This window comes from Vanellus vanellus (assembly GCF_965231255.1).
Source record: "Vanellus vanellus genome assembly, chromosome: 6".
Classification (NCBI taxonomy): Eukaryota; Metazoa; Chordata; class Aves; order Charadriiformes; family Charadriidae; genus Vanellus; species Vanellus vanellus.
In genome coordinates, this window is record NC_138911.1 from 47,806,688 (window position 1) to 47,830,376 (window position 23,689).

The 23,689-nt window shown below is 42.9% G+C and overlaps 1 protein-coding gene across 4 annotated transcripts in view; it reads left to right on the plus strand.

Annotated features, from left to right (window-relative positions):
• NRXN3 (neurexin 3) overlaps positions 1–23,689 on the plus strand; it is a gene marked incomplete at both ends in the record, with an annotated part of 989,746 nt that overhangs the window by 223,830 nt on the left and 742,227 nt on the right. For 3 of the 4 annotated variants that reach the window (XM_082484858.1, XM_082484860.1, XM_082484859.1), the window contains one exon: positions 1,645–1,761. In XM_082484858.1, coding sequence (XP_082340984.1) covers positions 1,660–1,761 — 102 coding nt within the window. Of the gene's footprint in view, positions 1–1,599; positions 1,762–23,689 lie in introns of those variants that run through there. The other variant, XM_082484857.1, reaches the window with a different exon arrangement.

The window sequence follows — 23,689 nt, forward strand, 5'->3', positions numbered from 1 at the left end:
TTTTCTTCTTTTCTTCTTTTTTTTAATGGAAAAATGAGCAACAAAAGCAACTAACATAGCTCTTCTGGAAATGGGGTTGGAACATTTCTTTCATTGGTTTCTTCACTTCCCTCTTTAGTTCTTCTTTTCCATTCCAGTGATAAATTGTTGGGTTTTTTGTCCCTTGCTTTTGAGTTTAGCTTTCTCTCTTTTGCTTTGGTTTGCATTTTGCTTTTTTCCCCCTTTTGTTTTTTTGGTTTTTTACTCTGAAGGTTTCTAGATCAGAACCATTGCAGGGCCTCTAGTCCGTGGTGGTGAAGGCTCTCTTTTTCTCTCATCCTTTTGTTGTGGCAACGGCTATTACAGGCAAACTGGCCAGAGTTGTCCTCTTTCTCCTGATTTTCCCCCACTTCCCTCCCTCCTCTTTCTCTCCTATTCCTCCCTCTTGTTCTCTCTCTCACTTTCTCTCTCTGACCTCTACCTGCCGTGGCCGACAGGAGCTCAGCCGGTTGTTTGTTTCAGTACACACTCTGCATGGCATGTCCACGTCTGGTGACTCGCCCGTCTCCTCCTGGCCTCGATCTATTTTCCTCCATCTTCCCTTTAAGCCACTAACAACATCTAAGCAAAACACATCAAATTCACTTGCTCCGCTCCCTCCCTCTCCTTCTGTCCCCCTTCACCCTCCATGTGTTTGGGGTTAGAGGTTTTGGGGGACATTTCTGTTTGGTTTTCAGTTTTCTGATTATTATGTGGTTTGTTTGGTATTTTTATTTTTGATTGCATGCCAGTGTGAAATAGTTTTCTTTCTTTCTCTCTCTCTCTCTCTCTTTTATGTCTTTTTTTTTTTTTTTTTCCTGTCATCTTTCTGGCCTCCGGATATATTGGCATGACATGTTAAAGTGCAGTGTGTGCATGCTCAGTGTTTTCTTTCTTTCTCATCTCTGCTTCTCTCACACTTGTTTGTGTGTGGTTGATTTATTTTGATTTATTGTGTTTTGATTTATTTCCTATTTATATTTTGGTTATGAGTTAGTTTGTAAGATATAAATTTCTTTTATTTATTTTTTTTTTGTGGTGGGTGTGTGTCTCTCTAGGTACATGGCATGCACATCCATGATGTATTGAAAGTGAGATCCCTCTCCTCCCTCCCTGAATGCATGATCGTCAGTGTGCTGTGAGCAAAAGAAACATAAAAAATAAAAAATACCAACCTCGTCTTCATTAGTGTTTTTTTTTTTTTTACTAACAACCATAACTAACTGTAATCATTAAAATAAATACTAATCAATCATAAAATCAGCTAATACGAGAAATATCTTTCAAGGACAGTTCCATTTTCTGGCCTGAATAGATGGAAAGCATCTCGATGGGTAGACTGCTGGGTCAGCCTGACGGTGCTCATACACCAGAAAGGGGAGAAGCAGATGCTGGAGCATTTCCATTGTGGGTGAAGCAGACCAGAAAATGGAGCTTGGCTGAACTAAAAAAAAATACATACCAAATCTCAACAAAATCCTTAATAAAACTGACATAAAAATATAGGGGAGGTAACTTGTTCTGTTCAGGATTGTAAGGTCATTGCTGGGATTTTCTTTGTCCGTTGTGTCCTTTGAACAGGTGACAATCTCTGTGGATGGCATCCTTACCACCACGGGCTACACACAGGAGGACTACACCATGCTGGGCTCGGATGACTTCTTTTACGTGGGAGGGAGCCCCAGTACTGCTGATTTACCTGGTTCTCCAGTAAGCAACAACTTCATGGGCTGCCTCAAAGAGGTAACTATTTTAAATTAATTCTTGTTTCTGTGCTTTTGGTATCGCAAATTCATTGCTCTTTCCTGCCTTCCGTTACACACTCAATGTTGTTCCCCGATGGTGAGTTTTACGCTGATACTGCAACAGCTCTGTAAGGATAAACTTGTCATTCAGCTGGACAGATGGCATCAACTTCAAAACTCATGAGCTTACGGTCAGAATCAGACTTCTAGTGCTTGGATTACAGGAAAAAATACCTGTAACAGTGGGAGACGTGTCTTCTGTAGGCTGTTAACCATTCAGAGGGAAGCATTACAATCTTCTAGGCACTGAGGCAATATGCATTAAAAAAAAAAAAAGATAAATAGTCTTTGATTACTAAGCAGCATTTTTTGGGTGAAAAATTCATAATCAGAAGCATGTTTAGGATACATTTTTAAGGTCCCGGATTCCACCTGGGAATATATTAGTTGACAGTTTTCCAGGAAGATACAGAGGTAGTATAAACTGGAAGAGTGAAAGTTGAAGGTAGCCTAAAATACATGTATAAATTAGGTGAGGAGAATGCAGCATGAGGGTGTACTGGAGATGTGGCAATAATGTGGCATGTGGACTTAGTGTACTGTGTTGGTAAGCCCAGGCAGCAGGGTTGCTGCGTAGGTCAGGAACAGCTAGCTGGCTTCCAAACCCACGTTGTCTCATGCTGGCTGGCTGCCCTCGTCACATCTTTAATCCACAGTTTTGAGAAAATCCGCACGTGGGTAACAGACCGCCTGGCTAGCAGCAGGAACCAGAGTAGTGTCCCTGGGGGGGGGGGGGCGGGGGGGGGGGGGGGAGATGAAGCCTCAGCCCAAAGCTGGAACAAAGTGCAGTAGTTGTTCGGGTGTTCTGCCCTGCAGTCAACTTTTGTCGTCTTTCCTATCTCTTCTAATAGAATTTGTGACGATCGCTGTGATTAATGGTGATACAGATATTGAGAGCCCCAAAATGTGTTACAGAAAGCTTACTGAAAAACAAGCTTAAGTTTTCCACCAGTCAGCTTCCTAGCTAGCCTGGAATAATTTTCTTGCAAGAGTTTTCTCCCTAATCTTGTGATTCTGTACTAATACTATTTTACACAGGGTGTGGCTGGGTGGGTCTAATTTTATTTGCAGCCCAAAGGGTTGTCATAATATCCTTTTTGTGTGAACATCTAATATCAGAAGGAAGGCAGAGCTGAGTTTTCATATCGGACTAGTGGAAACAGCAATGCTGAGCTAGATGTTGTTTTGTGGCTGTAACTGCCTGACAAGTTACCATCCTGCTGATGCACGACTCATGGTGTCAGGGGTTGTATGTTCTGTGCCAGTCCTTTGATGTGAGCAATGGCTGTCAGAGTTTGGAGCTGCTCTCCTGCCTGACCTCTGGAGTAGTTAAGGGGGTACGCATATGCTGGAAAAGAGCACGTGAGCATCTTACATAGGAAATGAAACTGCCCTGCTGAATTACAAACTGTCCTACAGAGATCAAATCCTTCTGTTTTCATCTATAGAGTCTTGGGCCTGATTTTCATAGGCACTGAGCATCCCAGTTTGATTGAAATCAAGAGGAGATACAGCTTCTTAGTGTCTCTTTAAATCAGGATCTTAATTTTATTTATGGCTGCTATGAACATAACACTTAGCAGAGGCCATTTTTATGTGTGCTTTAAGTCAAGGCAATGGAGCAGAGAAAGCAGTGACAAGAAAATCTGCAGCAGCTTTATTATTTATATAATCATTTGTATTCTATTAGCTTGCACAATGTGCTAAGAGCCGCTTACATAGCCGTCCCAGGCTCATAATGCTCTGTGAGAAGAAAAACCCAAGCAACCACTTAAGAATGAGGGGAAGAGGAAGAAAACAGATAATCATAATGTGCTTTGTAATCTGCACTTGACTAGGCAGTGACAGGAGATGTGTATAAGCAGCTGTCTTGACTTAAAGGCAGGCTGGTACTGGCTGGTTTTGAGCTATAGTCTGCTTAATAGCAACCTGCCCTTAGCAGTGGTCCAGCAATGCTTTCAGATGCTGTGAAAATGTGCCCCAAATGTACCTTGCCCGGCCTCTGAGGACAAATCCAGCATACACTATTCAATAAACATGAGCGTAGTGCAGGGTTGTCAGAGGAGGCACCTGGAAATGGGATGAATGGAGAAATGCAGTATTTCAAAAGGAAAGCCATGTTACTAATTAGCACTTTGTATGTCCATGCTGTCATTCCTCCAGACCCCTGAGGGCACAGGTTGAGTTACCACAGGTATCACCAGGAAGCGTGAGGAAGCTGACCGTTGTGCTTTTCCTCGCTTCTGGTTTTGGCAAGCGGAGGTGACGGGGAACTGTGATCAACGGAGGAAGGAGCAGCCTTAGATGACTACCAGAATCCTGACAAAATCCAGAAGTGCCGCCTTAACACTGATACCTGCACAGAGCAGGGTCTGACCAGAATAAATAGCCTGTATAGGGCAAGAAGGCTGCTTATTGCATACGTAGTGAGTTATTCTCAGACAATGAAAGCATTGCCTGCTTTGATAAGTGGAGCTTTGGATGAGTTGAGCAGAAATTAGTTTGCTTTGTGAAATCCCTCCCAGGGTCAGTTTCCTCCTCTTTTGCTAGGGATGAAAATGCTGATGGCAAAGGCTGCAGAATCAACCTGAGATCCACCTGGAATTGGATGATGGTTCTTTTGAGTGCTTTCGTTATGTTTACTTCTGAAATGTCGGGGTATCTGTGCAATGCAATGCATGCTATGGAGCATCTCTCCTATGAGGACAGGCTGAGAGAGTTGGGGCTATTCAGTCTGGAGAAGAGAAGGCTCTGGCGAGAGCTTATTGTGGCCTTTCAGTACTTAAACAGGACCTACAGAAAAGATGGGGAGGGACTCTTTGTCAGGGCCTGTTGCAATAGGACAAGGGGTAATGGTTTTAAACTAAAAGAGGGAAGATTTAGACTAGATATAAGGGAGAAATTTTTTACTGTGAGGGTGGTGAAACACTGGCAAAGGTTGTCCAGAGAGGTGGTAGATGCCCCATCCCTGAAAACATTCAAGGTCAGGTTGGACAGGTCTCTGAGCAACCTGATCCAGTTGAAGATGTCGCTGCTCTCATTGCAGGGGGTTGGATTAGATGACCTTTAAAGGTCCCTTCCAACCCAAACTATTCTATGAAAGAAACCTGAGCTGGCTCGAGAGAGCTAGAATGCCTGTGGGGATCAGCCTGACCCCCTGGAGTAGCCAGTTTGATCCTTGAAGAAACAGAACTGGGTTAGTGCAGCACTTGTGTGCCTATAATGTTTCTGGTTCCAGAACTGGCTACAGGGAACTTTACTTGGCTCTCTGCATAGCATGGCAGTGTACTACATAAATCAATCCCTATAGGTTATGTTTAAAATTTTTTTTCTCTGTGTCCAAGAAGGATGCTTAGTCTCTCATCAGGCAGTACTGGAGGAGCTTGAACTTCTAACAAAAATATTCTCAGCTAAATTTGACAAAGGGGTAGGATAGACGGTAATAGCAACAGTTGTTCCTTTCAGTTTATGTTTTCTGGTAGAGCAATGCTCTTTTTTCTCTACCAAAGTCCTAGCTATGTAATTGCCTCTTCCCAGAGACATATCCCAACCCGAGTGGATTGCACTGCTGTTTGGAATGAAGAACATCCTGCTAAGCCCTGTTCTGACCTTTTGAAGGTGTTAAAGCAGAATGGTCTATTCCTACTTCTCTGCATTTGTTGAAGACTTCCCGTAGGGATGTCTCACTTTCCTAGGAAGGCAAAGGGATGAAACTTTCAGCCTTCCCCCTGTAATCTCTCTTCTTTCTTCTGGACTGCACCAACCTCACAGCACAGCAACCAAACACATGGGAGCTAGAGGGCTCCTTGAGTGGAGTGTTGGCTCCCCACTTCTGCTGAGATTACACGCAGGTGCTGAAGTGCAATGAGGCAGAGTGCCTAATGACCCTCTCTGCCCCTTTGCAGCTGGGAAGGACTTCACTCAGCTGGGGCTGGTGGTAGGAGGAGGGCCAGCTCTGGTAGGGGAGACACTTCATGTGGTCAGAGTCCAAGCCTTGACTAGGAGGAATTGGAGTGCGTAAGAGTGTGTTCCTGGCAAGGAACTGAGGGTCTCGGGGCTCTTCTGCTGCAGTATCTAAATAAGTTGTGGTGAAGGTAACCATGTTTTCTTTGAATTGTCTGAGCTAATGTTTCTTCCTTTGACCACAAAATAAATCCTCCTACCGCTTCTTTTCCTTGTGGCTACAGGTTCTGATTGAAGAGATTCCACTAAGTTGCTAGCAGTAATATACCTAAATCATAAATCCAAGGGCTGAATGTGTAGTTTCAGGTTGGGTTTTTTTCCTCCCTTTTCATCAGAATTAAAGATGTCCCAATGTCTGGTAGTACTGTTTGGTTTAGATTTGTCTGTAGCCATCCTGGCAGTGTTACAGTATACCTGACACTAATGAGGGAGCAAGGCTGGAAAATAGAAGTAACTTTTTCCATGAAAATTTTTAAGGCAGAATATGCAAATAGGGCAGTACACAGACATCAAACATGGACATTGCATTGTATTTGCATAAAATTTAAGTCTTTCTGGACCTTCAGTCTTAAGAGAAATTGTTCTAGAGGAACTCTGAGGAGAAGCTGGTCTATTTCCTATTGTGGAGGAAACCAGGTATAGAGATGGGATAGGAGGAGGTACAGAAGCACATCTGAGGCAGGCGAGGAGAAATGTTTGTTTTAATGGGTGCCAGGGAAGGAGTGACAGTGCTTTAAGAGTCAGTGAATGGATAAACAGGGAGAAGCACTGCCTGCAGGTAGAAGGGGGAAAGGATCCGTTAATTGTTTTTTAGAGACACCCATATGGCCAGACGGAGGAAGGACAGGAAAGGTAGTGACAAACAGCTATGTTTTGCATGTACTGGAGAGTCTCGGGGATGAGGTTCCAGTAGTTGGGGATGGGGATGGAGGGTGGCTGGGTGGGAAATTTAGCTGTGTAGATAAAGAGGGAAAACTGGCTTTCAGTCTCCAATTTCTAGGGAAGGGTGAGAATCAGAATATTTCCTAGGCTCTATTTGGGAGCCAGTCATTCAGATTCAATTTACTTGGAGCAGTACTTAGATGGTACAGATGGAGGTGCTTTAGAAGAGCCTAAGGTGGTCCCTGGAGAATGGATGTGCATGAGAGAATTTATGAAATCTTCGCATTTTTCTATCAATGCTTTATTAAAATCTCAATTCTGAAAAATGTTGATTGGTACTAACAGCTTGATGGAAGCAGTGAGGTTTGCATATGGGCAGAATATGGCAGAAATTATTGCAGGGGTCAGGCACCATCTGGCCATGATGGGAGAAAGCTGTGAAAGCTTAGATCATTTGTGTCTGCAATTTAACTGCTAGGAGCCAGATTTCCAAATGGTTCATGAGTGTGCCCAGTTGCTGTATGTACATCTCGGATGCTGTCTGCAAGCCAGGTCTTTTTCAGGCCTATTTGCATGTGTAATGATGATGTGATTTCTGTTTGGGGATGAGTTCTTCTGGTTGGAGTGTCACACTGGAGAGGAGGCTGAAGGTAGAGATAAAAGAAGGGCTAAAATACAGAGGCAGAAAAACAGCCCAAGTGTGAAGAAGGCATGTGGAGGAAGTTGCAGTTATAAGAGCCCCTCCTAGCACTGAGACCAGATAGCCCAAAAGGCTTTTGGGTGCCCAAGATCCCCTTCCACAGCTGTGGTTTAACAGAGCCCCAGGAATGCATAAGAGGAGAGTCGGGAGCCAACAGTGTGGGGAATTTCACTGGTATGTTGTGAAGGAAGTTACCACATGAATGGCATTAATTGCCCACACATGTTAGTCTGACAGTGCTGCTCCAGCTGCTCTGTTGTATTTGGACCAGTCTGTTTCCGATGTTACTCTAGTGAATTCAGTATTTGAAGAAGAAAGGGAGGGGGACTAGCAGACAAAGCATGGCCAAAGGCTGAATAATATGATTCCTCTCCTCAAAACACGTCTTGTTCTTAATCTTGGTTTTCCATTACTATTCTCTGCTAGAGCATCCTAAATAGCCCTGATGAGGATGACAACCCTGATTCCTAAACTTCTGGATCCAGAGGCCTGTAAAGTTTTTGGTTGCCCCTCACTCTTAAATTTCCAGTTTCATTACTGCCTCTGTGGTGGATCAACCTTCTGCTGCAGCTCTAGGCTGTGTGTATTGGGAGTCAAGAACGTGTACGTTTTCTCTGTGCATCTGCAGAGCATCCAGCACAAGGCCTTCATCATGGTTTTGAGTGCCCTTGTAGTAGAAACATAACACAGTGGCTTGGGATGCACAACAGGGGAGACATTGGCCAATGTTTTGAGCAGCTCCTGATGAAAATCATGAAGGTAATAAGAAAAAATTTATTTCTGGAAAGATTTGATTTGGAGGTGGGAATGGAGGTATTTGGAAACTTAGAGCAATGGGATACAAGGAAAGATGCTGAAATAATGCTGAAGAGACCAGTAGATGAGGAGGGGAAGATGGTAGTGTAGTTTTGTTTTGTTTTGTTTTTTTATCAAGTAATGCTTATAAGCTTAGTTCCTGGGTGGGTTTGCATTTGGTATTTCTATAGGAGCTCAGAGTCAGAATGGATATATGGTTAGTCAATAGAACATTTCCCAGGCTGTCTACTGGCTGCCAACACATGTTGGATGCTTGGGCATGAATCCTGCAAGACTTTGTAGTACACAGAGAAGAATACCTTGTGCTTTCTGGTATGACTGTGCAACATGACGTGAAGCCAAAGTGAGCAAAAGGCTGTCTGAACTGAGCATCTGAAAGCTGAAGAACCTTTCCTGTCTGTCTCTGGGCTTGTTGACAGCACTGGAAAAGAAGCAATATTTTGAGGAGGATTGGTTTTAAACAAACATTGTTACCTTAGTAGAGGAACTTCTGTTGCCCTGTGAGACATCTGCTGTGCTGCCAGGAGGAGTGGCGTTGTGCTTGCCTATATCTTTACATGCTCACACTATCCTATAATCGTAAAAGATTGGATCACCCCAGCCTCTTTTCTCAAGGATAACTACTAGAGTGCAATTTACCCTACACACAAGTATAGGAGAAAATCTATAATTCCATTTATGTTGAACCAGGCATAAGTAAAGTCAGTCTTCTGTGGCTTGTGGTCCCAATACTAACATTTAGCAAAGTGATGAATGTCAGTCTCTCTAGGGAAGATACTCGATTCAGTTGATTTTGCTGGGTTTTTTTTAGGGAATCATTTAGCAGGGGTGGGAGAAAAGAAAAATGTTTGTTCTGTGAACCAAAGGCAAGGCAGTCCTTCCGACACAGAAAGTGAGCCAGGTGGAAAGGAAGAGAGAAGATGCAGATTTCTATGCGGTGTCTATGAGTCATGGGAGATGAAAGGTCAGAGGTGAGCTTTTGTGATGCGGGCGGAGCATGCAGAGAGGAAAGTATCCTGTGGTACAGTAATGCAATGTCAACACTTTACAATTAATTCATCTGAAGGAGCTTGGGTGTAGAGGAACAAACTATCTAGTGATCCCTGTAGTCTCCGAGTTTGTTCCTATTTAATACTCTTTTAAGTGAATTCCCTCTACTTTCTCCACTTCCTAAACACCAAGAAAGTAGAATATCCCAGACTGTGAGGTCCCAGGAGAAACTCAGATCAGAATGCCCTTGTCAGTTTAACAGGACAAATGAACATCTTTGGCTTTGGAGTATATTTGTGTAATGCCTCATGTTTTTTTTGAAATTGTGATTCTTGTGAATGATGAGGATCTCGCACAGAAAATCCAGTGGTACAACGTTTCATGCACTGTGACCCCATGCTTAGTAAATACATGTACTAAAATTCTAATTCATAATGATGAATAGTATTAGCTCATAGGACCCTTCGCCTGAAGAGTTCAATGGGTGGCTTTTTCAAAGCAGCGTCAGAGATTTTGGTTTCTTTCAAGCTGTCAGCTAAAATACAGTATCAAAGGGAGTAAATGTCATCATCCTCTTCCTTCAGATGCTGCAACTGAGGCACAGATGTGATGTCCCTTGGTCAACATCATACAGCCTGCCACTGCTAGAGCAATAGGTAAAAGAGGGACATTCTACCTGTTGATCCACCTCTTCTTGTTGCCTTTCCTCCTGGCAGGGAGAGCCTATGTCTTCAGCACGGTGTAAGAGTCAGATCTGACTGTTCTTCCTGGAGAATACTAGATATTCCTGGAATTACTGCAACTTTGTTTCTCTGGGCAATTTTCTTTACCAGTAATATTCTTGTTTTATCCTTGCTTTCTTGTCAAGCTGACAATGGGATAAGTGTGAAAAACAAACTTCAGAAGATTGCACAGGGTCTATATAGGTTACGTCAAAAGTGTATCTTCATTTGCCAGCTGAACTGTTGCTGATGGGTATGAAATACCACCTCTACTTTTTCTTGAGTCAGCTCAGGAGAGGAAATGAAAAATCCAGAACAGACCCTACTCCCAAGCAATCTAAGCAGCTGAGGTTGGGGCTAGGGACTGTTCAAAAGAAGATCAGTGCTGAACAAACAGTTGGTGTTGCAGCTCATTTTTGAAAGTGAGCGAGGTCTCATGGGTGTTTCTCTGTTTTGTGCTGTTTCTGTTGCATTTCAGACCAAGATACTGGTAACTGCATCATAAGTGCAGTGTATCTTAGGCGATTGCTTCCATGTCTGACCAGAATGGGAAATGATCTTCCAGTTATGGATTTAGTTAAAACTTAAACTTCTACTGGATTTGGGGAGACTCTTTAATGAATTACGTGTCACTCTGCACATTCCAGAGGTTAATACTTTACTTTCTCTTGTTCTCACATTTTTAGTAAGGATTAATGGCCTCCCCACAGGAACTAAAATCTGTAGTCTTGTCAGGTGTATTAGTGTGCTGCCAGTGCTGCAGCTTTGCTTTAGCTAGGGAGTTATTCAAAGCCTCTTTTCCTTACACAGCTTAGCCCTTGCGTACCCTATAGAAGAAAGGTTTCTGCTAGCGTTATTGCCTCATGCATGACACAGAAAAGATCTTTGTTTTGCTGGCATAATGATATTGGATGAAGGTTTGTTGCAAAATAACATAAGTTAACTTCAATTATTGATCAAATCTCTTCCATCAAATGTTTCTGACCACATAGAAAGTGGAAGAGTCATGTATCTGTGACATGTCCATAGAAAGTTTACTCATGACCTGCACATATACCCATGGAAAGTATTCCTGTTAAGTAGGAAAACAATCTGAAATTGCCTCATGAAATTAGTCTTTAGTGAAGGAGTTTGAGTATGAAAATGAAATCCTAGAATTACTTTTCATTTGGTAAAACATGGGAGATCCAAAGATAGGAGATGAAGTTTCAACTGACTTTGGTATAGGAGGTGGAAGAGATGTTATTTTTATCATCTGTGTACTGAAAGAATCACTAGGCTCCTAAAATTTTTTTTCTTTAATGAAATTCATATAACAAAGGCTCTAGAACCCTGCAACCATAATGAACCTAGAAGTACAAATTATTTGGCCTTTTTTTTTTTTTTTGTAGGTCTGTCCACAAATAAAACAAATACAGGTTCTAGTTAAGATCGCAGTTATTACAATATACCATCTTGTTCTCTGAAACTCTTATCAGTAGGCAGACAGCAGCTTGCAGGCATGCTAGGTCAGCCCCAGTGCACCCATTTTGTTGGGGGATTAATTTAAAGGATAATTCACATGTCAACAGTTCAGTGGCACTGAACTCCTAAAGTTACTCCACTCTTAGAAAGTTTACAAAAGTAATTAATGGCCAAAGTCTGATTGATAAAGTATATATGTAGATTGAGCATATATTTTAAAGCAAGCATTCATGAGCAAACATAGATACTGAAACTTTCTATGCAGAAGGCGTAAGAGGCATCTTTTTGCGGGGCTGTTTGAACTATGTACTGCCACCACGCTCATAAGAGAAGAGAATCCACAGAGCTAGAACAAAGTGTGGTCTAACCCAGTCTCACTGCCCAGCTGCCACTGGAACAGGCACCTAGGGAGGAAACCGGCAGCAGAGGTTGGTGTCACCACTGGGCAGCGTAGCCCACAGCAGGCTGATGTGTTGCACCACAAGTAGAGCACTGCACTGAATCCCGACTGCGCCATCTGCATGTGACCCTCAGTGGTGGTGCTACGGCCATCTGTGCTTGCTTTGCAGCAGGACCGTCAGGAGTGGGCTCTTCTCTCCTGCATAATGAACCTGACTCCCGCTGAGCTTCTGTACCTGCGAGGGATGTGCCATGTGGTGCTGTTCGGGAAATTAGAGTGTTTATAAGTGTAGAACTATATTCATATAAGCAAATCCAGAAAATGGAATGGGGATTGGAGCAATATAGCCTGTGCTTTGGGCATATAATAAAGGTAGTTGGTAACCCAGGCCCTAAAGAATGGAAGTATTTAAGCAACAATCCTTGCGTACATATGTGATCTAATCCATCTCCATTCAAGAATGAGCAAACGAAGACAGGATACAGAGTATTGATGGACAAACATAGCTGAGTCCAAAGTCATCTGCAGAGTGGTAGCGATACTCTCAGAGGTTACTGTGGAAAAGATTTCTGGCTGGCTTTTTCTTACTTTGTTAGTCAAATGTGGTCCCATCCTAATGGATGCTATGATCTTAACTTTGGCTGTCCAAAGCCTGATGTTCTCAGCTTACGATGAAAGTAAATGAACTGCTTTTGCTTGGCTTGGCTTTGTAGTTCACTGAGCCTAGCAAACTCTTGGTTTGGGTGAATACTGAGGATAAATAGGAGATATACTTTTATTTGTCGCTCCTTATGCTGCATTAAAGAGATTGCTAAGGATCAAACCTATACTGCCAGAAATGCAGACAAGAGTAGTTTTGGAGAGTCAGGACCTGCTATATGCTAATATTAATAAAATTATAGGAGAGAGAGGAGTTGCAAAACTGTGCTGTTTATGTACGTGTGTGTAAAACAGGCACTTTCAGCCAAGGAGTGAGTGGGGTGCTGATCACCAAGGTAAAGAGAGAACATACTCACTTTTTTGGCACGTAGGGTTTGAAAGCTTGGTAAGCAGAGAGCTAATAACATGGAGCATGCAGACCTTAATGTATTCTCCAGTGCTATAATATGCCCTCTGACTCTTGACATAGCTGTAATAATGATGAGAGAAGCACCTTTCCTTCTGTATTTTAGCACCTGGTCCAAGCTCAAGAATTAAAAGGACTCTGCGCCCTACGTAGCTGTGCCCGCCAACATACTTTCTTTTCATGAAACCAGTTATGCTGCTTTTAAAAAACATCTGCTACCTTTAGCAGCAGGAACAGGCACCACTGGGTTTTGAGGCTGGAACTTTTAACTTAACCCCATTTCAGTCTGACTTTGGGACCATTAGTGAGTCCTCAGCCTTCTTGGTAGGTATTTTTTCTCCTGTTATTCTTTTAATTTTATTGCAGTCTTCGAACATGGAGGTGCCTGGCTGTGAATATTATACTTTAGCTGTGCTTTCAGGTAGGTTGTAATCATACAATCATGGTGTCCAAGGGCTGGACCTAGATTTTTAGAGCTTTAATTAGAATGAGGGTTGGTTTTGGCTGTAGTAGCTTATTTCCCACTTGACAAGTGTCATCTCTTTGGGAGCAGCAGTCACTCTATAAATCTTCTTGCCTGACCCTGAAGGCCAGACTTGCTATGAAATGCGCATGCTTGTGCGTGTGTATTGTGAGCGATGGGGAAAGACTGAGCTGCTATTATCCACAAAAAGCCAGGCTGCTGCAGCTGCCAACAAGGGAGGCAGGAAAGGATGATGAGGTTTGAATGTTGAGCGGGTGGGCTGGATGACTCCTCCCAGGTCCACCACTCCACCACTCCTCTGTAGCAGCGAGCCAGCTAGCTGTCAAGTGTGAGTAGGACAGGAGGAGGCAGGCAACTAATGGGCAGCATTTGTTACTTCAACTGCATGGAAAAGGCAGCGGGCTCAATAGGACACAACCAGATTTTGTATGTCTTACACTTTCTTTTTGTTCTAATTCTTTGTCATTGCTGCTCCCTGGCTCTGGTCTACTCCTGTTGATGTTGTCTGTTGCACCGAATATCTGTGCTTTGGGATTTTTTTCTCTCTCTCCTTCCTTCAAACTGCACAGGCAGAATTCATTTAGTTGAGAGTTAACGGTGGATGTATCTAGATTCCTAAGCGATTCAGTGGGAATAATATAGATATATGGAAAGATGCAACTTAAGCTCTGAATTGCTCATCACAAGGTTTTATACTCTGAGTTACAGTTCCTGAAGTGGAGATGTTAGAAATGGCAATATCTGAGCTCCAAGATGAGTTAGGGTCTGCCCCTGCTTCTTGTAGCTGTCTAGACATAGGTGTAGTAGCACAATGAGATGAATGGTGTTTATTTTAACAGGTCTTAGGGGAACCTCAGGAGGATTGCCGTATTGCATACTGTAGCTACTGGTGACTTCACATCGCCAGAGGGGGGAACACTCAGATGCTCCTGCTTCCTAAGCACAAATCTTAGCACTTGAGCACTTAGCACTTCAGGGAGAACATCAGTTATCTGTGAGCTGCATGGGGCTGATGACGCACAACCGAACAGTCACAACTGCATCCGGGAAAGCAGTGATGTGTAGTGCGCAAGTCACTAAGCTCCTCTGTCCAGAGTGGAAGTGACTGAGATGGTGACTTAGTTCTAGCACCCCAAGAGGTAACTGTGAGTTATGCCAGCAGAGCCTTCTTACTGTATCACTGTTAGTGAGCAGAAGAAACAGAGGTTTGGGAATGGTGGCAGAGATGAAAAATGGCATTTAGAAATGGGGCTTGAGAATGGCATAATCATTCCTGTGAAATCTGTGCCTTTCTTTCTGATTATTAGCCATTTTAAGGGGAATGGGTTTTGCATCTAGAACAAGTCTCTGAACAGATGATTAATGGTTTTATCTGTAATAACTTTACATTTTATAGAATCCTGCTAGGAGTCCGCATCTGGTGAGCCAAGCTATTTAAAGCTGTGTTAATTCTGTTAATTGCTCTACGTTTATTTGGATTGCTGGCACCTGCGGGCTTTAGCATAAGGGGGGGTGTGAGTGTGTGTATTCTCTCCCTCTTTCTAGCTGGGAAAAAATGGAAAGGACCATTTCCTCAGCTAGGAACAGCAACCTTGGCAGAACGTCCTGGCTGGACTGGTTGTCCTTGAGATTTTCCTCTTCTACTGCAGCTGAATGCAGTGAGATGCCAGCAGAGGCAAGATGTTCCCTTGATTGGGGCAGGAGGTACGCAGTCTGCTTTTGCATGCACTTGCCACCATCAGGGAGTAGCAGCAACAGGGAATGAAGCCAGTGATTTTTAGAAGGCTGATCAGGTCCATCCCTTTCTGATCCTGCTTCTCAGCTGTCTTCCAGTGTTTGTTTTCCAGTTTGGCTTGGTTGTGAAGTGCTTCTGTATGTTTCAAGCCCTGAACAGATGTGAAGATAAGTATGCTGATGCTTTCTGAACTTTTGTCAGAGAAAAGATCTGACAATGGAACTCAGAACATTTGAGGTGACTAAACCATTGCTGTGAAATGCTAGGAGGGCAGCACATTTGTTTTCATGTTGGCTGCTGGATTGGACTAAGCACTGGAACAATATGGACCAGGCTCTGATGGCAAACTTTTCCCAGTCTTTTGCTCTTGTGGGAAGCAAAAGGTTTCACTTGTATTGTTAATTGCTAACTTAGAAGTGCAGCGGATCCTGGAAGGCTTAGGGCTTGGAGGCTTTTGGCTAATATGAGCTCAATATGGCTATTATCTAAGTGGGTGGGAGAAGAGGTGGCTGTTCTGGTTTATGTAGGTGCCAGTTCTCTCTCAGACCTCTGATGTGGCGTTCAGTCTATGCTTCAACTTTGGCAATGCTAGATCATCTTCCCAACAAATCAGACAATTAAGAAGATCTGTTCACACTGTTACTTGTTTTATGGCTGTCTTCCAAACTGCCATTTTTCTTGAGAAAACCAGTGAGACGTTAGTGTGAAATATGTCCTGATACTGGTGATGTGACCGCAGTTGGGTTTCTACAGCTGCCCTTTATGGCCACTGACTAAATGGGATGTTGGTTGTAGCCTCCCAAAGGAGGCTCCTACCCAAAGGAGGGGCTGTCACAGCACCCATCCTGAAGGTGTAAAGAACTGTAAAGAAAACCAACTGCAGCACAGAACTTTCTCAAGAGTTTGACAAGCCATGATCCATGTGACTTGTTACTTCTAGAGGACAAGACTGCTGTGTTTGTCATCTCTCTCAAGTAGAAGCTGTTACTGGGGATGTCCAGTTCATGTATTCTATTCAGGTAATGGTTAAACAATCAATTGCAATATTAAAATAATGTCAAAGCAAAGCTCAAGAAAATGTGTGCTTTTCTCATTATTAAGAATGGGTTCTTCCTCTGCAGCTTCAGTGTTCAGCTAATCAAACTGTCAGTTGAGCACTTTCCTCTATTTCCCTGGTTTATATTCCAGGGCTGATTAGTCTTGAAGTTTTCTTCATCTGAGAAAACAAGAACACTGGATGCCTCCATTTTCCTTTACCCGACCTTGGTGTGCCTGCTTCTCTCTCCTCGTCTGAGCTTGCTTCCTATTATTCATGACTACATACTAGGACATCGCATAGAAATGCAGCATTGTCACTTCTTCTCTCTTCTTCTCCATTTTTTTTCTTAATATGTATTTCTAGTATGTTCTCTTAATTAGCATACGCTTAGCTCTTCTGGCTTCAGGCTACTTTTCCTGTTTACAACCTCTATGACACATTTTGTTAGAACTTCACAAGTCATATATCACAGGAGAAATTAATTATGCATGTAACTTATTAGGTTAATAGCTTTCATCTCATGAGCTTCATATAAAGTCTATACGTTACACATTAATAATTCAAATGACAGCTTTGACATCGAGTGCGTTTTCTAAATCACTTCTATCCCTTCCTAAGAGTTTTGGGTCTGTGTGGAAACCACAACTGGTTTTAAAAACTTGATTCCAGCTGTTTCCCCATTCCTCCTGGAGGCTGGATTTGCCAGTGCATCCAGCAGAGGAGGGCAAATAAGTGTTGGTGTCCCCTTTTGGTTTTGCAACTGGAGTTTATGGGACTTGGTTTGTACGAGGACACCTTTTGGTAAGAATCATAGAGTAGTTTGGGTTGGAAGGGACCTTTAAAGGTCATCTAATCTAACCCCCTGCAATGAGCAGAGACATCTTCAACTGGATTAGGTTGCTCAGAGCCCCATCCAACCTGACCTTGAATATTTTCAGGGATGGCGCATCTACCACCTCTCTGGACAGCCTGTGCCAGTGTTTCACCACCTTCATTGTAAAAAATTTCTTCCTTATATCTAGTCTAAATCTTCCCTCTTTTAGTTTAAAGCCATTACCCCTTGTCCCGATGCAACAAACCCTGATAAAATTTTGTCCCTGTCTTTCTTGTAAGTCCCCTTTAAGTACTGAAAGGTTGCAATAAGGTCTCCCGGAGCCTTCTCTTCTCCAGGCTGAACAACCCCAACTCTCTCAGCCTTTACTCATAGGAAACATGCTCCATCCTTCTGATCATGTTTGTAGCCTTCCCCTGGATCCACTCCAAAAGGTCCATGTCTTTCCTGTGCTGAGGACTCCAGAGCTGGATGCAGTACTCCAGATGGGTCTCAGCAGAGCAGAGGGGCAGAATCACTTCCCTTGACCTGCTGGACATGTTTCTTTTAATGCAGCCCAGGATACAGTTGGTTTCTTGGGCTGTGGATGCACACTGTCGGCTCATGTCCAGCTTTTTGTCCACCAGTACCCCCAAGTCCTTCTCGGCAGGGCTACTCTCAATCCCTTCATCCCCCAATCTGTATTGATACCAGAAGTTGCCCCAACCCACGTGCAGGACCTTGCACTTGGCCTTGTTGAACCTCATGAGATTCACACGGGCCCACTTCTCAAGCTTGTGCAGGTCTCTCTGAATACCATCCCTTCTCTCCAGCATGTCAACTGCACTGCTCAGCTGGGTGTCATCTGCAAACTTGCTGAGGGTGCACTCAATCCTGCTGTCTTTGTCATTGATGAAGACATTAAACAATCCTGGTCCCAATACAGACCCCTGAGGGACACTGCTTGTCACTGATCTCCATCTGGACGTTGAGCTGTTGACCACTATGCTCTGGATGCAACCATCCAACTGATTCTTCATCCACTGAACAGTCCAACGATCAAATCCATATCTCCCCAATTTAGAGAGAAGGATGTCATAGGGTACTGTGTCAAAGGCCTATATCTGAAAACCACCTCCTCAAATACTCAGGTAAGTCTAAAGGAGCAGATGCATAGCAATAATCCTCTAAAACCATTTCATGGACTCCACTTGTTTGGATTGCAGCAGATGAACTTTGGTGGCGGTGAAAGGGACTTACGAATAGTATTGACATTGTATTTTAATTGTGGCACCCAGGAGCTTCCGTGGATTTATTGAGGCCTCAGTAAGTGTGTGGACAAGAGTTTTGGTAAATGTAGCCTATCTTTCAAAAGTCTTTCAGTGAGGTGTCTAACCAAAAGGCTCTTCAAGAATTAAAAAAAACCCAATGGGCAAAGAAAGAAGGTCCCTACACAGAGGAAGAACTTGGAAGGTAAAAAGCAGAATGTAGGACTGAATAGGCAATTTTCCCACAGGAAGGCCCCAGTGGAGAACAACTCTGGGATCCATGCTCAGGTCTGAAGATTCTTTAGTGGAATTATAAATGGAAAGGGATGTGGGTGGAGAAGGCATATATTTTGTTGAGAATATGACAGTATTCAGGTGAGAACTGTCTGCAGAACTGCAGAGGATGACCTAGTAATGCTGAATGAGTGGACAAAGAAATGGCAGATTGAATGTATTTAAATACAAATTGAGGTATATATATTGGGAGGGAGGGAAAATAATCCCAATTTTCCATATGCAATGATGGGCTTTGAGTCGATTCTGGTGTTTTAGTAAAGAATACTTTGAAAACCTTTGCTCAGTGGTCAGTACTGGTCAAATAAATGCATCTAATGTTAGAAATTTTTAGGAAGGGAATAGAGAACAATAAAGAAAATATGATGATGTCATTAAATAAAACCACACTGGACACTATCATTCTGTCTTTTTAACATCAGAAAAGGGAGAAGGGCAACAAAGATCATCAGAGGTCATGAGAGACATTTCTATACAAGGAATGGCCAAACAGACTATGGCTCTTCATAACAGAATTGATGGAGAAAGGATACGATAGTGGGACATAAAATCATGTGTGATGTAGACGAGGAATCAAAGGGAACTTTCATTCAGTTTCTTTTCAAATAGAGGGAGTAAGTGTCATCAAAAGACAAAGGCAGGGCAAGCTTCAGAACAAACAACAAGAAGTATGACAGCAATTAAAGTCACAGAAATCCTTGCCATGGGCTGTTATTGTGACTGGAAAAACTCACAGAAGAAAAGTCCTTGCTGGTATATAACATACAAAGACAACAGCTTCTGCATGCACACCCTCCCAGCCCCGAATAAGTGAAGTCTGTGAAATGGTTTTAGGGGAGTATTGCTACACATCTGTTTTATTAGACTTGCCTGGGTATTTGAGGAGGAGGTTTTCAGATACAGAACGCTGATCCAATGTAATATGGAGGGGTTTATGTTTTAAGTATTTCCTGGTGCGGCTACACCGTTTCTAGGCTCCCTGTGGTATTTTCAAGTAGATATTCCATTTGCTTTGCTTTATGTTAACTACAGTGTGCTGCAACCCGTCAGAGGCCATGATACATGTAATCCCTTCAATGCAAGTATTGCATAGCAAGGTAATGTTGCTGAAGGCTTTCACGCTGCTGAGGGGGAAGGCAGCTGAGCAGCGGGACCTCAGAGGAGCAGAGAGTCCATTTGGTATAAGGTCTGACATGCAGGGTTGTGCAAAATTAGGCAGTAATGTGTAGATGTGGAAGTGAGATAAGTGTGCAGGAGGAGCTGGAGGAACAGAGAGAGAAGGGTTCAGAGAAGGCTGGAGTGCCGCGTCTTCATTGGAGGTGTAATGATACCCATTTGCACGAAGGCAAGGGTTCGTGTGTGTGTCAGCCTTCATTTGAGGAAGTTCCTTTAAGTGAAAAGAGCAATAAGGAGGGCTGGGTGAGTCCTGGATGTTTGCAGAGAAATGCAAGATAGGTTGGCTTCTTTCACCATTTGTAATTATTAAGGCCCTCAAAACAATCAGTGCAAAATGAGGATATTAACAAGCAGAGCTGTAAAACTGCCTCTGAGCTGCATTGCAAAGGCATCTGCCTTTCAGTACTGTGTCATCTTTCCGTGTATGGAATTGGGAATTCTGTAAAGGCTTGGAGGGAGCGTTTCCAATAGGGAAGTCTCTCCAGATCAGTATGGGCTCCAGTAGCAGCAGACAGCTCCCAGGCTTTAACTTGGGCTTGGGAATCTTTCCATCCAGGACTAATGTTCACATTGTGATTATGTGCATTTCTTTCCCTGTGGCTGTAACTGTGGAAGTAACTGTTAAGAAGGTTTATTACTGTCCAACTGGGCCCTTTTACTGCCTCAAAAAGGTGGACTGGTGCTGTGTAAAAAAAAAAAAAAAAAAAAAAAAAAAGACTGCCCTACTGGGACAAACTTCAGAGAATCATAAATATTAGAAACAGTAAACACCTATCAGGTCGCCTTGTCTGTCTTCTCCTGCCAGGAGTGCCATTGTTCCCTTCAGTGTATTAACTCAGAAGCGTTTCTACAAAGAGCCGTTCACCATGGGACTGTGCTTGTCTTTTTCTGTGTTCAGTTTGCTGCTGCTAAAGTCTTAAGGACAAGTAAGGCTTTTCCTTGCACCTGGGTTTCTCTGTATTTTGGGTATTGGAGACTCAACAATAACAATAAATAAAAAGCAACTAAACCACAAAGAACTATTATTTGGAGAATGAGATATATTAGTGCTCTTTAGTTAATTAATTACTGACTCCCTCAACTAAGAGACTGTGAGAAAAACTGTCAAAGGTTATCCAACAGGTAAGTGGCAGTATAAGGAACAGAAACCAGGAACCGTAACTCCTGATCTGTTGCTCATCTCAGTAGAAAACAAATGCCTGCTACTCAAAGTGAATCTGCAGTCATCTGTCCTGTTGCTAATTGAGCGATTTGTGGCACGTAAAGGTTTCAAAGTGCCAGAGACTTTTAAGACCAAAAAGAACCACCGTACCCAGCTAGCTCAGCCTTCTGTCCATTAACTAATTATCCCCACGTACACGTAGTTTCAGAGTGTTCACGAGCAAGAAACATCAAGCCTCAATGTCTCCGACGTCCCTCATGTTATATCTAATAATTTTGGGCCTCTTTTGGGGAGTTGTGTTTTAACCAACCTTGTGAAGGCATTAAAAGACAATCTGTTACTTTCTTTGGTAAATTGTTGTGATGTTTAATTGCCCTCTACTTTAAAAAGACATTGGGCCTCATATCTGTTTGGAATTTGTCTAAGAATAGCTCCCAAATGTTGATTCTTGTGATGCAGCTTTCTAGTGGAACAAAGATGCTTCAGAAATCCAGTGTTTTTCCCTTACTGGCTATAATCAAGTCCCTTCTTTATCTGTCTTTTCAAAAAATAAACAGATGGAGTTCCTTGTCTTTTACTGTAAGGCGTTTCTTCTAGTTCTCAAGTCATGCTGAAGCCGCTTCACGTATTCTTTGCATTTTTTTTTGGAGTCCTTTCTTTAAGAAAATGTAGACATTGTTATTAGACCTGGGGTTTAAGTACCTATCACACCAGTGCATATTGCACTGTGCACACCACACATATTGCTTCTTCTAGTCATATATCCTGAGACTGAACTGGCCCTTTTGGCCAGAGCGGTTTACTGGAAGCTCACACTTTCTCCTCTGGTGTTTCCTCAATTGTTTTAATAGTTGCAGCTTTGCAGAGTGCAGCTCCCCGCAGCTTCCCCTTCCTGGCTCTGCAGTTCATGGCCCGTCTTCCATCTTCATAAGCTCATATGTTGTAGTATCCATCTGTTTCAAAACTTGCTTGGATTGAAAGGGCCTGGACTTCCACGCTTTATCGATTGCTCTGTATGACTGCTCTGTCTTTCAAGTTATTTTGTGCTTTTCCAAATTTGGTGTTACCTTCAAGTATTAGCTTCAGCTCTTCTTATACTTACTTCTAGGTAAATGACAAAATATTTAGTACTTTTCCATCAAATATGGATCCTTATGGTGCATTAGAAATGCCTCTTTTCAGTAATGATACCCCACTGACAACTACTTTTTGAGATTTGTCAGCTGAAGTCTGTATCTATCTAATATGTCCTGTTTTGTTCCTGTATTCTCTTAATTTAATCAGAGCTGTCTTCTGGTGTTCAGTCAGATGCCTTAAAAAATGTTTCATCTGTGCCTTTACCATTGTCATTCAAATGATATCAAGTTTATTTGACAGAAACTCCTTTTACACAGGAAGGTCTAATGACATTAAGTATTGTATTCCTATCCTTTAATGTTTTTATTAAGCACTTCAGATAGAAGCTGTTGTGCTATTTCCTCCAGGGTTGATGTTTCCGGCAGGCTAAACCCTTCTACAGTTACACATCTTGTCCTGTTTGGCTTTTTAAAACATTCACACAGCATTATCATTCTTTTATTCTTCTGTTATCTTTCTGTTATTCCAAGATTAAAAATAAACCTCAGTGGATCAGAAATCTCGTTTAGCTCTTTTAAGACTTTGGAGCAAGTGACCCAGGTCTGTGAAATTAAAAATAAAGCATATTTATTCCTGGTAGCTGATCAACATACTCTTTTGTTCTTGTGGATTGCAAAATACTTTATCATCCTCTTGTGATATAAGGACTTACGTTCTTCATGTTTTTAGATCTGACAGAAAAAAATGTTTGTTATATACTTCATAGATTTTATAAACCGAACCATTTAAACCAACCATTGCCGCCTTGGGGTTTTGATGGAATTCTGTATCAATATATAAGCTTTTTTTTAACTACTAATGCATCCTGTTGTGATTTAAAGACTTCATTGTTTAATTAGATCACTAGGAAACATTCCACTTCCAGACTGAATAGTTGTGATTTGGCTAGCCACAATATATGATTATTGGACAGTGGGGTGGATTGAGAACTGGCTGACAGATAGAGCTCAGAGGGTTGTGGTTAGTGGTGCAGAGTCTAGTTGGAGGTCAGTAACAAGTGGTGTCCCTCAAGGGTCAGTACTGGGTCAGTCCTGTTCAATATATTCATTGATGATCTGGATGAAAGGGTAGAGTGTACCATCAGCAAGTTTGCTGATGACACTAAACTGGGAGGAATGGCTGACACGCCAGAAGGCTGTGCCACCTTACAGTGTGACCTGGACAGGCTGGAGAGTTGGGCAGAGAGGAACCTAATGAAATTCAACAAGGGTAAATGTAGGGTACTGCACCTGGGGAGGAATAACCCCACGCATCAGTACAGGTTGGGGGCTGACCTTCTGGAGAGCAGCTCTGTGGAAAGGGACCTGGGAGTCCTGGTGGACAACAGGATGACCACGAGCCAGCAATGTGCCCTGGCGGCCAAGAGGGCCAATGGCATCCTGGGGTGCATCAAGAAGAGTGTGGCCAGCAGGTGGAGGGAGGTCATCCTCCCCCTCTACTCTGCCTTGGTGAGGCCGCATCTGGAGTACTGCGTCCAGTTCTGGGCTCCCCAGTTCAAGAAAGACGGGGATCTGCTGGAGAGGGTCCAGCAAAGGGCTACGAAGATGATTAGGGGATTAGAACATCTTTCCTATGAGGAAAGGCTGAAGAACTTGGGTCTCTTTAGTCTAGCGAAAAGAAGAATGAGGGGGGATCTTATTAATGCTTTCAAATACTTAAAAGGAGGATGCCAGAGGGGTGGGAGGAGTCTTTTTTCAGTGGTGCCCATTGATAGGATGAGGGGTAATGGGCACAAGCTTGAACATAGGAAGTTCCAT